The sequence below is a fragment of the Delphinapterus leucas genome, chromosome 3 (assembly GCF_059928025.1).
Source record: "Delphinapterus leucas isolate spDelLeu-1000000601 "Yukka" chromosome 3, BTC_Dleu_Yukka2, whole genome shotgun sequence".
In the NCBI taxonomy this organism is placed as follows: Eukaryota; Metazoa; Chordata; class Mammalia; order Artiodactyla; family Monodontidae; genus Delphinapterus; species Delphinapterus leucas.
Window position 1 is genome coordinate 128068029 of NC_143131.1, and position 14513 is coordinate 128082541.

The 14513-nt window shown below is 49.1% G+C and overlaps 1 protein-coding gene across 1 annotated transcript; it reads left to right on the forward strand.

The window, feature by feature from the left end:
* The first annotated feature begins 918 nt into the window (after window positions 1-918).
* Window positions 919-12367, forward strand: MYOZ3 (myozenin 3). Its single transcript, XM_089909569.1, has 6 exons — window positions 919-980; window positions 6955-7109; window positions 8085-8162; window positions 8243-8381; window positions 8811-8973; window positions 12199-12367. The coding sequence occupies exons 1-6, from the start codon at window positions 920-922 to the stop codon at window positions 12365-12367; spliced, it is 765 nt and encodes a 254-aa protein (XP_089765695.1). The 5' UTR covers window position 919.
* Window positions 12368-14513: the final 2146 nt, after the last annotated feature.

Genomic DNA, 14513 nt, shown 5'->3' on the forward strand with positions numbered 1-14513 from the left:
GCCCATTCTCCTCAGGTTACAGGAGAGCTACTTGCTCAGTTACCGAGGGAGTCAGGGACACCGATTAGAATCCAGGCCGTCCAGCTCAGCGCCCACGGACCCGGGGCTGGGTATGGGTGTGGGGGGCACAGATGGAGGCAGATTGTTTTTCTAAAAGAAGAAATATAGAAAAACCTGGAAGCCAAGCAGAAGGGCACAAGGGTTGGTAAGGCCGTCAGGAGGCTCAAGGACTTTGCCTTCTCTCCTGGGGGCGAGTTAGGGGATCTGGACTTGGGGCCTGCAGGGCTACTCTGGGGCTTTGGACCTCATTTTATTTGTAAATCACCTCCAAGATTCCTGGGACATGCCATAAGATGCAAATGGGGGGATGGAGGAAGAGGGAGAGAAGGAGCGAGGGAGAAAAGGACACCATGTTAAGTGAGCTGAAGGGCGGGGGTAGGAAGGGGGCTGATGGTTGTTTTCAGTGTCCTTGGACCAGCCTGCGCCCTCAAGCCTCAGAGCCGAGTCCTGAGGAGAGGAGGGGCGCACCTCGCAGACCCCAGTGCAGCTTCAGCCTAACCACCCGTGCTCCTCTCCCCGACTTCAACCTCCAACCTCTTTCAGCCTCTGATTAGCACTCACTTGAGTCAGTGGACAACAACAGTCAGAGACCCTCGCCTCCCCTTCTCCTAATGTCCCAGAAACTACCCCCAATGCGTGTGTGCTTCCCTAGCATCAAGGAAGCAGATTTGTGTGACCCTGAGCATCTCCTTTTTCTTCCATGGACCTCAGCCTCCTCTTTCCAGCTCAGACACCCTTGCTTGAGACTTTGGTGTGGGCCAAGGCTGCGCAGGGCCGGGGTTGGGTAGACCAAGGATTGGGAGGTCTGGGGAGGAACGGAGGCAGCCTGGACCATTTGTGGCAGTCTCTCCTCCACAGGATGATTCCCAAGGAGCAGAAGGGGCCGGTAATGACTACCATGGGGGACCTCACTGAACCAGGTAAGGTTGACCCAGCCCGTGAGCATTCCTCAGATCCCATGCTTTCTTGCTCCCAGGCTGCAGTCACTCAGGCCTGCTGGCCCCAGGCCTGGGCAAACAGGTGTGAGTTCGAGGCCGGCCTGTGGAATCTGCCGCCTGGGCTGGGAAGCTTCCCGAAGCACTGGGAAGGGCCTTGCTGTGATGCCCGCACCCCCAAGAGCTGAGGTTGAGTGCCCTAGACTGGGTCCTGCCCCCACCTAAGTCCCTACCTCAGCCCCAAATGGAGCTCTGAGGGCTCTGGTCCCAGATTCAATCCTAATAATGGCCCAAGCGTCCCACAGATTGCCCCTGCTTGTTTTAACTGGGCCGTCTCCCCGAGCCCCCATGGCAAGAGACAAGGGGTCAGGGGAGAGCGGGGCAGGGGGGCAGGAATAGGCTGCCTGATCTCAAACCATTTCACTTAAAAGCACATTCATCCAATGCATAAATCATCTAAAATACATGATTATCAACTTTACAAGACCTCTTGGCATAATTTTGGAGTCTGTTGATTTGGCCTACTTTAGAGCATTTCAAATATTTTAAAAACAAACTTAGCTAAGTCAGGACTCTCAAACTTCACTGTGAATCACAGTGACATGGCGTTGTTGGTTAAATATACAGATTCCCAGCATCAACCCACAGGAATTCTGTTTCAGGGGACCTGGGGAGGAGGCCATACATTACCCTTTTAGCCAAGTACCCAGGTGATTCTGATGCAGGTGGGAAGTGAACCAAGCTCTGATAAACCCCTGTCTAAGGGCATTGCTGCACTTTTAACTCCTTCAGCGTTCTAGGAAGTATTTAATCATGTGTATGACTTTATGTGTGAGTCGTACTTTTAACTTGTTTTATATGTTCTTGCCTCCTTTTGTTGGTGTCATTTTTTTTTTATTCCATGATTTTCTGTGAAATACACAAGCTTTGTGAGGTACCGATGCGCTAACTAGAAGAATCAGGCAATGCATTTCCTTTTCTCTCGTCTAAGTAATTAATTAGTTACAGACCCCCAAATATTGACACACAACATTTACGCCAGACTGGAAATACGTGAATTGTTGACGATTGCTAAGGTATTAATCAAGGACAATTTTGAAGCTAAAGAAAAGTAGAAAGGAAAAAATCTCATGGTGTCACCGCCGAAAGATAGCCATCGTAAAATAATAATAATAAAACACTTACCGTTATTGTGTGCTCACTATGTCTCAGATACTGTGCTAAGAGCATTTGTACCTTTCGTTATATATGTAACCCTCACAGCAACTCTGTAAGTTAGATACGATCACACCCATCTTGCAGATGAGAAAACAGGGGTCAGAGAAGCTAGGAAGTCACATATATAGTAGGTGGTAGAACTGAGATTTGACCCCAGATCTGTCTCCAAAACTGCTCCTTTACCACATGGTTATATAAATAAAACATTCATTTTATAGAATATTCAGACAAAGCAGACATGAATGACTTTGAATGTGAAAGTTCCTCATAAAAAAACCATCTGGAGAGAACCACTGTTAACGGTTTTGTGTAAATCCTTCTTCTGTTCATATATAAACATGTTTATATAAACACACACACACGGGCTAAATACTATACACTGTGTTCGTCATCTTAAATTTTTTTCACTTAGCGGCACACCACAGACTTCTTTCCATCCTAGTATGACTTATCTCACCTCTCCCCTCCCCTCGCTCCCCCAGCATATAAGATATTATATATATTTATACACGCACATCCCCTAAGGGAGGCCATGAAGGCTCAGCCCAGGTTGGGACCCTTAGGAGTAGAGCCTGAGGATTCCCAAACAAGTGACTTGTTGAGCTCCCACTCCTAGGAGAAGGGAAGTGACAAAAGCACAATCCGGCAGAGGAAATTGCTAAGTAAGGATGTGGGCTCCAAAGCATAAATTAATTGCCCTACAGAATTCATCTCATCTTCAGCAAGGGGGCTGTTGCAGCCTCTACTCACCGGGGCAGTTCTCTGTTGAGGTGGCAGTTGTGAGCTGTTAGTCACTGATAAAGGGCATCTGGGCAGCATGCACCGCAAGATTGATTCCCAGTTTTCACAATTCAAAAGGTCACTGCAGTAAACATCCTTGTATGTATATCTTCAGGCATGTTTATTCAACTTTTCTGCCCGAGGACGAACGCCTAGAAGTGGAATTGCTTAGTCAAATAGGTTTTATCTATAGCTTTTTTTTTTTTTTTTTTTTTTTAATATTGAGCTCAGTTCATCTGAACAGCATTTGAGAATATGATGCCAGGAGACTTTTATTATGTATTTAGGTATATGTGGTCTTTCATCTGTTTAAATATGCAGTACATTTTCTTGTTCAAATACAAAAACAATGCAAACAATTTCCAGCCCTCCTCCTTCCTAGGTCCCCAAATTGTCACTGCCAATATTTGGCATATCTCCTTGCAGATTTTTCAATGCATACATAAACATGTGTTTATTTTTAAAAATATACGAGTGGGATCTTAGAATACAGATTCTTCTGAAATTTCCTTTTTTCCCCCTTTTAATCTACAGTGGATTTCTTTCTGATCCTAACATGTAGAAGGTGCTGTCTCTATATTTGCTGTAAGGATGAAAGAAACATCAGCCTCCTTTTTAAAAAGGCTGTTTAGGATTCCATTGAATGGGATGAATCACAGCACCTGAATGGCCCTCAGTGTTGCCTGGTGACCACATCACCCATCCCTGACCCAGTCACTCTCCCCTACTGTTCTCTGAGATAACTTTAGCAACCTCTCTTCTCAAACCTCCAATACCTCCTCCCCCACCTTCATTCTCAGCTAATGACCTTGCTTCTTATTTCACCGAGAAAAGTCAAGTGGCCAAAAGAGAACTTCTGCAAGCTCCCGCCTCCACATCTGTCCACTTGTTTGCATCTGTGTCCCTGTTCTCGGTTTTCCTTCCTGATACGATAGATGAACTCTCCTTGCACTGTGTGAAGCCAACCCTTCTTGCTGGGCACTGAACACCCTCCCTGCCCTCTCTCCTGCTCAAGACATTCCTTCAGTAATTCTCCCCTCTCTTTATTGCATCGTCAGGTTTTCTCATCAGCTAACAAACATGCTATTATTCCTCCCTCTTTAAAAACAAGCAAGCAAGTAAGCAAACCAACAAGCGAGCAAACCACTCTTGCTTCCACAGCTGCCCCCAGCCATGGTCCTTCAGAGCACACCTCCTCAAAGCAGCTGTCTATACTTCCCTCCTCTCTTTTTCACATTTTATTAACCAACTTACACACACACACACACACACACAAAGTTGAGAGTGCAAATCCCTGTGGCCCTCCTTTTATTCCTGGGTTCCAGAGCAAATCCCAAAGAGCATGTCATTTCATCCCCCAAATACTTCACAGAAAGTAATAAAAAGGACATTTACTTACATGCCACAAAGATATTAACACACTGAACAAAATTAAATGTTGATTTAATACTATCTAATAGCCAGTCCTATAGTCAACTTGCTCCAATTTTCTAGTTAACAGGGATCCAAATAAGAGCCACTTTTTAACTGAGGTAGCATTGGTTCATATTTAACGTTATACATTGATAGTTTCACATGTACAGAATCATGTTTCTACTTCTGTATACACTACAGCGTGCGCACCACCAAAAATGTAGTTTCCATCCTTCATCATACAGTTGATCCCCTTTACCCATTTCACCCTCCCCCGCCACCCCCATTCCCTTCTGGGAACCGCTACTCTGTTCCCTGTATCTACATGTTTGTTGATGTTTGGTTTGGTTTGATCATTTATTTTGGTTTATGTTTGTTTGTTTTTATATTCCGCATATAAGTGAAATCATATGGCATTTGTCTTTCTCTATCTGACTTATTTCACTTAGCATAATAACTGTACCCTCAAGGGCCCTTGTTTTTTTTTGGTAGCTATGTCTCTTAAATCTCCTTTAATCTAAAACACTGCCCCCGCCTCCTTTTTTCCCATGTCATTCACTCCTTTGAAGACACTGGGCCACCTGCCCTGTAGAACGTCCCACATCCTAGATTTGGCTCATTGCTTCCTTGTGTTGTGTCAAACTGTTCCTCTGTCCTCTTCTCTCGAACCCTGTCTAATAAGGCTTTCACGCCCAAATACTCCACAGGAACTGCTTTTGCGGAGATTGCCAATAATAACCCCATGTTACTAAATACAATGGTCAGTTTTCAGCCCTCCTCTTACTTGACATATCAGCAACATTTGACTCCATTGATCAGTTCATCTTGCCTAATACGCTTTCATCATTTGGTTCTAGGACACCACAGTCTTTAGATTTCCTCCTAACTTGCTGGGTGTTTTCTCCCGGGCTCCAGGGCTGGGGCTCATCTCCTCAGTCTAAATGTTGGAGGCCCCGGGGCTCAGTCTTCGGATCTCTTTATCCATTCTCATATCCTTGGAGATCTCACCTAGCCTCCAGGCTCCAAATACCATTCAGAGAGCTAGAATATGAACCTATGTGTGTTTGATTGTAGAGATGACAAGTCTTCCCGTGCTGCCCATACATATCCCTCTCCTACCAACGTCTTCACCATGCTGACACTCCTTTCTTCCAAAAGTCTTCCCTTGTGGCACCAACATAAAAGTATGTGTTTTGCTGGTGGGGAAAGCACCAAGGATATGGATGGGCTACCAAACTACTAAGGACGGTCATCAGCCCTGGAATCCGTCTACATGGCTATAATGACTGGTCCTAACTATGAGAAAAGAAATAAACGGGACAGTCTTCATTAAAAAACAACAACAGCAAATACCATTTGTATTTCCTGATGCCCCAAATTTCGTGTCCAGGTCAATTTTCTCCCATGAACACTAGACTCATATATCCAGCTCCCTACTCGGCATCTCTGCTGGGATGCCTACAAGGCTCTTCAAACATTATACTCAGTTTTGGAGACAATTAGGGGAGTTTGAATATAGACTAGGCATTATATATAAAAAAAAAGTCATTCACTTGGAAAGGTGGAGATCTTTAACTGATAAAAGCAAGTTACAAAGCAGCTGTGCTATGATTTCATTTTGGTTAAAAAGTCACATATGAATACATAGTCAGTGAAAAAGACGGGAAAGGATATACACTAAAGTGTTAGTAGTGGCAACCTCTGGATGGTAGAAAATGGTGTTTTTCTTCTTTTTTTTTTTTTTTTTTGTGGTACGCGGGCCTCTCACTGTTGTGGCCTCTCCCGTTGTGGAGCACAGGCTCTGGACGCGCAGGCTCAGCGGCCATGGCTCACGGGCCCAGCCACTCCGCGGCATGTGGGATCTTCCCAGACCGGGGCACAAAACCGTGTCCCCTGCATTGGCAGGCGGACTCTCAACCACTGCGCCACCAGGGAAGCCCTTCTTTTCTTTTATGTCTATATTTTCTAACTTTCTTCAATGCACTTATATGCTGTTTTTATAATAATAAAAGGCTATTTTAACATTAAAAGAAGACATGTCTAGAACGGAATGCCTGGTCTTTCCTCACATCTCCTCCTCCTCCAGCCTTCCCATCTCAGAGAGCGGCTACTCCATCCTCCCAGCGGCTCAGGCCAGAAACCTTGCCTTTACCTCCCACACCTCTCTCTCTGTCTCTCACATCCCACACCCATGGCCTACCTTTAAAAGATACCTAGAATCTGATCATTACTCACTACCTCCACCCCTATGGGCAAAGAGCTGCATGGGAATTGCATGGAATAAATATACCCGGCCAAAGAACACCTGAAATGATGCTCAATTTCACTGAGTGTCAAACACATGCTAATTAAACACAGAGGAGTCATTTCCGCCCATTGGGTGGGCAAAGATTCCTAAGAATAATGACACCCAGGGTCAGCAAGTGTGGGGCAAAATCGGCACTCTCATACACAGTGGACGGTGCTGTGCGGAGGTCCCCTTAGAGGCAGCAACCCGGAGTGCCCTGAGGGTTTGGTAGTAAGAGCTCCCTCTGGCCTCTCTGGGCAGTCCCTTTGCTGGACCTGGGCAAGAAGCTGAGCGTGCCCCAGGACTTGATGATGGAAGAGCTATCACTGCGTAACAACCGAGGATCCCTCCTCTTCCAGAAGAGACAGCGCCGCGTGCAGAAATTCACCTTTGAGTTTGCAGCCAGCCCGCGTGTGGTGAGTAAGCCTTCATTGTGTTCACAGGAAAACTGAGGCCCAGAGAGGGCCGGTCGTTAGCCTAGAGCCAAACAATGCGCCAGATAGGACTTCTGCCCTCTATGGGGGGGTCCCTCAAGTTCCAGCCAGGGATGGCTGTGATATTGCCATCAGATTGACCTCTGCCTTGCTAGGTGATCCTAGAAAAGGGTTAGCCCTTTAGGCACCTTTCCCCAGATACAATACATAAAGTGTATCGGACAGGATGCCCCATGGAGTGAAGGGACTCTGACTCCTACAAAAAGTGCAGAAGAATAGTCAGGTGCTCTGGGCTGAATTTGCAGCAAGCAGGATTTAGATTACACTTGAGCTTGATCTAAGATGGAAAATGCAGAATGCCGTCCTCTTTTTCCCACTGGAAGAAGGCAAAGGCCACGAGACAGTCAGCTGGTAGAGAAAGGAGGCAAGAATGGCTTGTCCCCCGGCTTCAAAAAGGTGGCAGGCAGTTTCAGGTACTTCTAATGAGCTCAGGGGACTTTCATCCTACTCCACTCAATTTCTGGATGAAACAGGAGACGATGAGAGGGATCGATGTGGCAGAATAATAAAAATGACAAAACACCTACCTTTGCTACGTGCTTATGACGGTACTAGCTAAGCAGTTTGCATGCATCATCTCATTTAATGATCAGAGAGCGATATTATTATCATCATCTCCACTTTACAGAGAAGGAAACTGTGGCTCAGAGAGGTTAAATATTATATGCCCAGGGTCAATACTATAATAGCAACTAACGTTATGTAAGAGCACTTCTCTGTTCCAGGGTTTAGCGCCCTACACTATTAATTCATCCTCCCCCAAAAACATCCCTGGGAGGTGGGCTCTAGGATTATGACCTCCCACCACCCCCTGCCTTTTTTTTAGTGGAGGGAGAACCCTGGCCTCCTGCCCCGCTGAGCCTTCCTGCGGTTTATTTGCCCCTCTCCTCCCCCCAGCTCGTGGCAGGAAGCGCCAAGGAGAAGGTGACTGGAACAACGGAACCTGGGATGGTGAGCATGCACAGAGACCCCGAAGTGGCGGAAGCCTGGCGGAAGGGGCCAGGCAACTCAGATTCCCCGGTCCACCACCTCTGAGCTTCCGCCCCTGTGCCTAGGTTGCCAATAGCTCCGAGGGGCAGAACTACCGCTCTGAGCTCCACATCTTCCCGACCTCAGGGCCCGAGGGCCCTGAGGATGCCCAGCCCACAGCCGCCCGGCCAGTGAGTGCCCACAGCCCCAGTGCCCTGGCGCCAGGTAAGTGGCCTGCCCGCGTCCCAGGACCAGGGGACCGTAGCGTGGGCGAGCTCCACGGTGGGGCAGGAAGAGCATCCAGAGAGCGTCTAGTCCACCTCCTTCCCAATACACACACACACACTTACCCCACTCCAAAGACCCAACACAAGCCCAGAGTAGCGCAGCAATGCGCCAAGGTCACAGAGCCAGCCAGGGTCCGAGGCAAGACTAGAGTCTGCGCCCCAACTTGCCATTCCTCTGCTCCGTCCTCCTTGTTTCCAGGGATGGGGAAAGGTCCTCTTTGCTAGAGCAACTTTAGCATCACATTCCACCCCCTCCCCCAACTCCCCTTTCCTAGCCCCCCCCAAACAGTGTCTGCAGTGGGGCGTGGCGGCAAGGTTAAAGGCGTCCCGCTCGCCCACCTCCCACGTGCCATGCTCCACCCCCTAGGCTATGCCGAGCCACTGAAGGGCGTCCCTCCCGAGAAGTTCAACCACACGGCCATCCCCAAGGGCTACAGCTGCCCATGGCAGGAGTTCGTCAGCTACCAGGACGACCTGGGCGAAGGCAGAAGTCATACCCCCAGCCTGGCGGAGTATCGAAATTTCAACAAGTAAGACGAGGCGGGCTGCTTAGGGAGAGACCTGGAGGGAGGATGCACTGGAGCCAGTCACAACCACAGCAGTAGCTCCATCTCCTGAGCGCTTTCTACAGGCCGGGCTCTACCCCGTCGCCTTATATATATTTATTGAGCCCCTGCTAAAACTCAGTAGAGCTCTTGCCTTAGTACAACTAACTAGTGCTCAATAAATGTACAGGGAATAAATGGGTGAATGTGGCACACACCTTGCTGGATTCTCCTCCACAACAGGGTGGGGCAGGTGCCACAGTTTTTCCTATTCTGCTGGAGAAGAGGATTATCAACAATCTGCCCAAAATCACAAAGCAAGGAAGCAGTGGCGGGGCTGGGATCCAAGTCTGGTTTTGTCTGACTCCAGAGTCCAGGTGCTTATTCTCCATCACTGCTGTGTGCCATCTCCTTGATGGACATCAAGGTGCGAGTCCTTCCCTGGGTGGGGGCCCCAGACCTCACTAGTCCTAGGCCAGCTCAGCGTTTTCCTCACTTTCATCAGTGGTCTGGAAGAGGCCTAGAAAGTGATCTTGAGGCTGTACCACTGTGGGGAGTGGCAGTGAAATGTTGGACACCAGAGGTGAGAGCCACAAAGCAGTGGCTCATAGTGTTTAGCACGTGGGCCCTCGACGAGGGCTTAATGCAATCTCCACCCCTGGCTGTGTGACCTTGGGCAAGTGGCTTAACCTCGCTGGGCCTCCCTTTCCCCACCTGTAAAATGAGACTGTTACAGTACCTGCTTCATAAGATGGTCATGAGGATGGCATGAGAGGCCTTAGGCAAAATTTCTGGCAAGTGATAAGCTCTCAATAAATGGTAGCTGCCATTATTATTATTATTATTTACAGGTTGAAATGATGGCTGGAAAAGCCAACAGGGGAGAACTTAAAAGGGATAGATTTAACATCCCACCCTGGGGTCCTGAAAACAAATCACAGCAGTCAGGACAGGAGCTTGGCAGGAAGGAAGGCTTTGGGCTGGGGGATGCATTTCAACTGCATTTCAATTGGCTTCCTCAGTGTGCTGCTATTCGTGAAAAATGCTCCTCTGGCTTGGGCTGGATTAAGCGAGAAAGTGGAGGGTCCACAGAGAGGAGGCCACAGTCCAGCGCTTCTGGCACCTGCTCAGACCACACATGGAGACTGTGTCTGTCTTGCTAGGCCTGGAGACCAAACCCTCTGAGGAAGGGCTGAAGGAACTGGGGGTGATGGGCCTTGAGAAGAGACTGCTCAGGAGGGATGTGACTGCCCTCAAACAGCTGAGAGCCAGGGAGGACCATGATGGCAAGAATGGGCCCGACAGGCCTCGTGTGAACCACAAGCCATTGGCAGACGTTTGGGGGTTTCCTGCCGGGCAGGACTGTGCTGTCTCTCCTCCTGGGGCCCTCACACCCTGCCTGTGCAGCTCTTTAAAACCCTCAGCTGACATTCAGTGCTAGCAGCCAGCTTCCAGTCTGGCCATTGCAGGTCGCAGCCCCATCCATCTCACGCCTCAGCTCTGACAGGCTGAGGCATGTTCCCACAAAAATAAGGAGGGTCTTAGGGACCCCTGAGCCCAGACCCCTCCTGGGACGGAAGAGGCAACTGAGGCAGAGAGAGAAGGAACTGTGGTGTTGGTGGCCAAACTGTGCTCAGGATCCAGGGCTCTGGGCTCCTGATCAAGGGCCCAACCGTGAGGCCTGCTTGACTTGGAAACAGCCCAGCCTGTTCCTGCGGGGCCCTGGCTGTTGCCATCACAGCTGTGGTGGTCCAGGCAGAAACACTGTCCTGGCTGGAACCCAGGCTGTGGCCCAAGGTTTGCCTTTTTACCCCAGAGCAGGCATTCCCCTCTCTCCATTGGTCCCAGGCTGCAGGGAAAACACTAAATGAGCAATGCTTTTTATTCTCTTACAATTAAAAAATAGTTTGAAAATCATGTATTCATATTATCTTTAAAAAAAACCCTAGGCGACTTCAAATAAAGGTAGGGCCCCTTTGTTCCCCATGCTCCAATCCCAGCTCCCTTCCCAAAGGGAACACTGTTGTCAGGTTGGTATGTATGTTTTCAGAACATTCTCTACAAGAGAATATTCTCTACCAGCAGCTACATACCTATGGGGATGTAGCATTGTTTGGTGTGCATGTGTGTGTGTGTTTTGCTACTTTGTATTTCATCCTGTAACTTGCTTGCTTTTTTCACGCAACATTATGCTTTTTCAGTCTCCTCTTTCTAATACCTATATCTCTTTTCATTCCTTTTAAGTTGCTATATAGTACTCTGCCATGTGAGTATACTATATTTATCTTATCCATTCCTCTGCCAGTGGGCATATGGCTTGTTTCTGGTCTGTCACTAATCGCTGCTCATATCTGCTTCCTTGGGCATACGCTTCCCTAAGCCATATGCTTACAGGTAGAGCGCTGGTTGACAGAATTTGCACATTTTCAGGTTTAAAAGATCCTGCCAGCCGCATAGCACAGGGAGATCAGCTCAATACTTTGTGACCACCTAGAGGGATGGGATAGGGAGGGTGGGAGGGAGGGAGACGCAAGAGGGAAGAGATACGGGAACATATGTATATATATAACTGATTCACTTTGTTATAAAGCAGAAACTAACACACCATTGTAAAGTAATTATACTCCAATAAAGATGTGAAAAAAAGATCCTGCCAAATTGCCCTCCAAGGGAGCAACACCAATTTACTCTCCAACCAGCAGTATATGAGTGAGACTTTGCCCCACCGCCTCGCTAACTTTGCCCCATTACCAAATCACTTATTCTTGCCAGTCTTATGGGTGAGAAGTGGCATGTCTCTGTGGTAAACTGTAGTCTCTGATTCTCAGTGTTCTTTCTAACCCTCCTTTCTCTCTCCAGCCTGTGATATATTGTTTTAAGGGGAGATGACAAGAGGAGGGAAAAACTCTGTTCCAATTCTACACCCTTCTGGACCTTCCTTAACAGGAACCTAGAGTTTTGCCAGGACAAGCCAGTTCTCACTGAAAACCTCACTCCTATTTCAAAGCAAGAAGCCATCCCCACTAGGGGCAGATTTGAGAATGGGCAGAGCTGGAGAAACCTGTTAAAGACAGTACAAAACCTTGCTGAGCAACAGGGAAACTGAGGCCCAGAGAGAGGAGGGGAGGGGGCTGCCCGTGGAGACCCACAGGTCTGTTCCGCCACCCTTTTCCACACAGCCTTCCTCCCCTGCTGCTCTTCTCTCCCCAGGACACCAGTGCCCTTTGGAGGAGCCCTGGTGGGGGAAACCATTCCGAGGGCAGGCACCCCCTTCGTCCCGGAGCTCACCAGTGGCTTGGAACTCCTCCGCCTCAGACCCAGCTTCAACAGGGTGGCCCAGGGCTGGGTCCGCAACCTCCCAGAGTCTGAGGAGCTGTAGCCCCAGCCGCTTCAATTCCCCCATCTCAGAGTTCGGGTAACACCTGGAGCCAAGACTCGTGGACAGCACTTCACAGTTTACGAAGGGCCATCACACACACAAATGGCCTCAAAGGTCATGAAGTTCAGCAGTTCCCAAATGTGGTGTGCTTCAAAATTACCTGGAGGTGTTTTAATACAGATTTCTGGCCCATCCCAAACCTGCAGCATCAGAATCTCCTGAGTGGAGGGTCTCTGTTAGTAACCAGTACTCCCAGCTGGTTCCAGGAAAACTCGTCCCCGGTTTGTATCTTTAGGAATCCAAACCACCAATGACTTCACGTCCAAGCCTCCACTCTTTCCTGCTCCTGTAGTCTAGCTTACGCTGCCCCAATGGCAGGGAGCTCGCTAGCCGCCTATTTACCGGTGAATCACTCTGATAATTAGATTTTCCTTTTACTGAGACACAGATGGTCCTTATTTATGCTGTTAACATTTACTAAGCACCAACTGTGTGCTAGCCGCTGGGCCAGCTCCAGGGAGAGGGTGTGGTAAGCCCAGGCCCTAGCCTAGGGAGGAAAAGACAGTAGAGGAGACAGATTTGTAAAGCAGGAAGTCATCTTAATTTTCCCTAAAGCACGCTAATTGACTACTGAGGAACAAAGTACCAGTGAAGCAGAGGAGGGGTTCTCTAACCCTGCGTGTGGGGTGGGATTCTGGGAAGCTTCCCAGAGGATTCGAGTGGGGCCGCAGAGGAGTGACAGTCCATCAAGGGAAGGGGGTGTGACGGGGAGAGCGTGATGGGGAAGGCATTCCTGGCAAGTGCACAGCAAGTGCAAAGGTGCAGAATTGTCATGGGGGCAGGTGTTGAGGAGAAGGGAGATGGCAATGTCAGAGGAGTCAGTGACTCCTCAGGGGGCCAGAGTGGGGTGGGCTGCACTAAGGAGATGCGGAGGTTCTTAGGCTGGAGAGCGAGGGGTCTCGCTGGTTGCTGTGTGCAGCACAGACTGGAGAGGAGTAGAGCTGGACGCCAGGATCCTTGAAGGAACAAGGCCTGGACTAGGGAGGCGGCCATGGGGTCAGAAAGAAGGGGCAGCCCTCGGCACCTCATAGGGCAGGTGCAGAGTAGGTGCTTACAAGGACGACTCCTTTCCAGCCCCTTCCACTCACCGTTTAGAGCAGGCGCCAGGGTAGATCTTGTCCTAGTCTCCACCAGGAGATCTTCGGCCTGTGTGCTGGCTCGTTAGGAAGAGAAGGGCAAGGAACGCCTCACTGCAGCTGGTGTGATGATGACGATTATGGCTGCTTTTTATTGGGCGCCTCAGGGCTTGGGCTGGTAGTAGGTTCTCTCCATATCCCATTTCTAATTTTCAGTACGACCTTGAGACAAAGGTATTGTCCCGTTTTACAGATGTGGATATCCAGGCTCAAAAATGGGGAAGTGACTTGTCCAGGGACAAGTGGGGATCTGTCCGATTCCAGTGGATGTTTCTTATCACCCCACTGGGCGGCCAAGCCCATTCACTCTGGAATCACCTAGTCATGGTGCCCTGCTTTAGAGTTTAGAGGTTAAGAGTACAGGCTGGGGGTCAGACTGGATGGGGTGGGTTCTAATGCCACCACTGGCTGTGTGAACTCAAGTCATTTCTCGCCTGTGGGCCTCTAATTCTCTACCTGTAAGATGAGGACGAGAGTAGAAGCCCCTGCATAGAGTTTTGTGGGCGTAGTGATGGACACATACCTGATAAGCACTCAGTCATTATCAGATTCCATGCAGCTACTACTCTTGGCTGATGAGATGTTCCTGCAGCGAGTGCACCTTGAGAAGCAGGCTCACGGAAATGTCACTGGGGGTCAGTAAAGCTGAAACCTGAAGGAAAGCCTCTGATCACTGTAGGGCTCTGTTGGACATGGCTCACCTCCTTCCCCGCTGCTTCCCTCTGTCTCCGCCCTGACGCCCTCTCCTGGGGAGATGAGAAGGCTGGGACTCTAGCTGGTTCCCAGGTGCACGGGATAGTGGTTGCATTTTCCTTTTGCTCTGGAGTTTCACTCTGCCCCACACAGTTTCAAGGGGTCAACAGCTGACTCAGATTTGCTTGCAGTTGATGTGTTGGCTTGAATTCGGGGGCTTCCATTTAAAGTCATGTTTCCAAGAGCTGAAAGCCGAC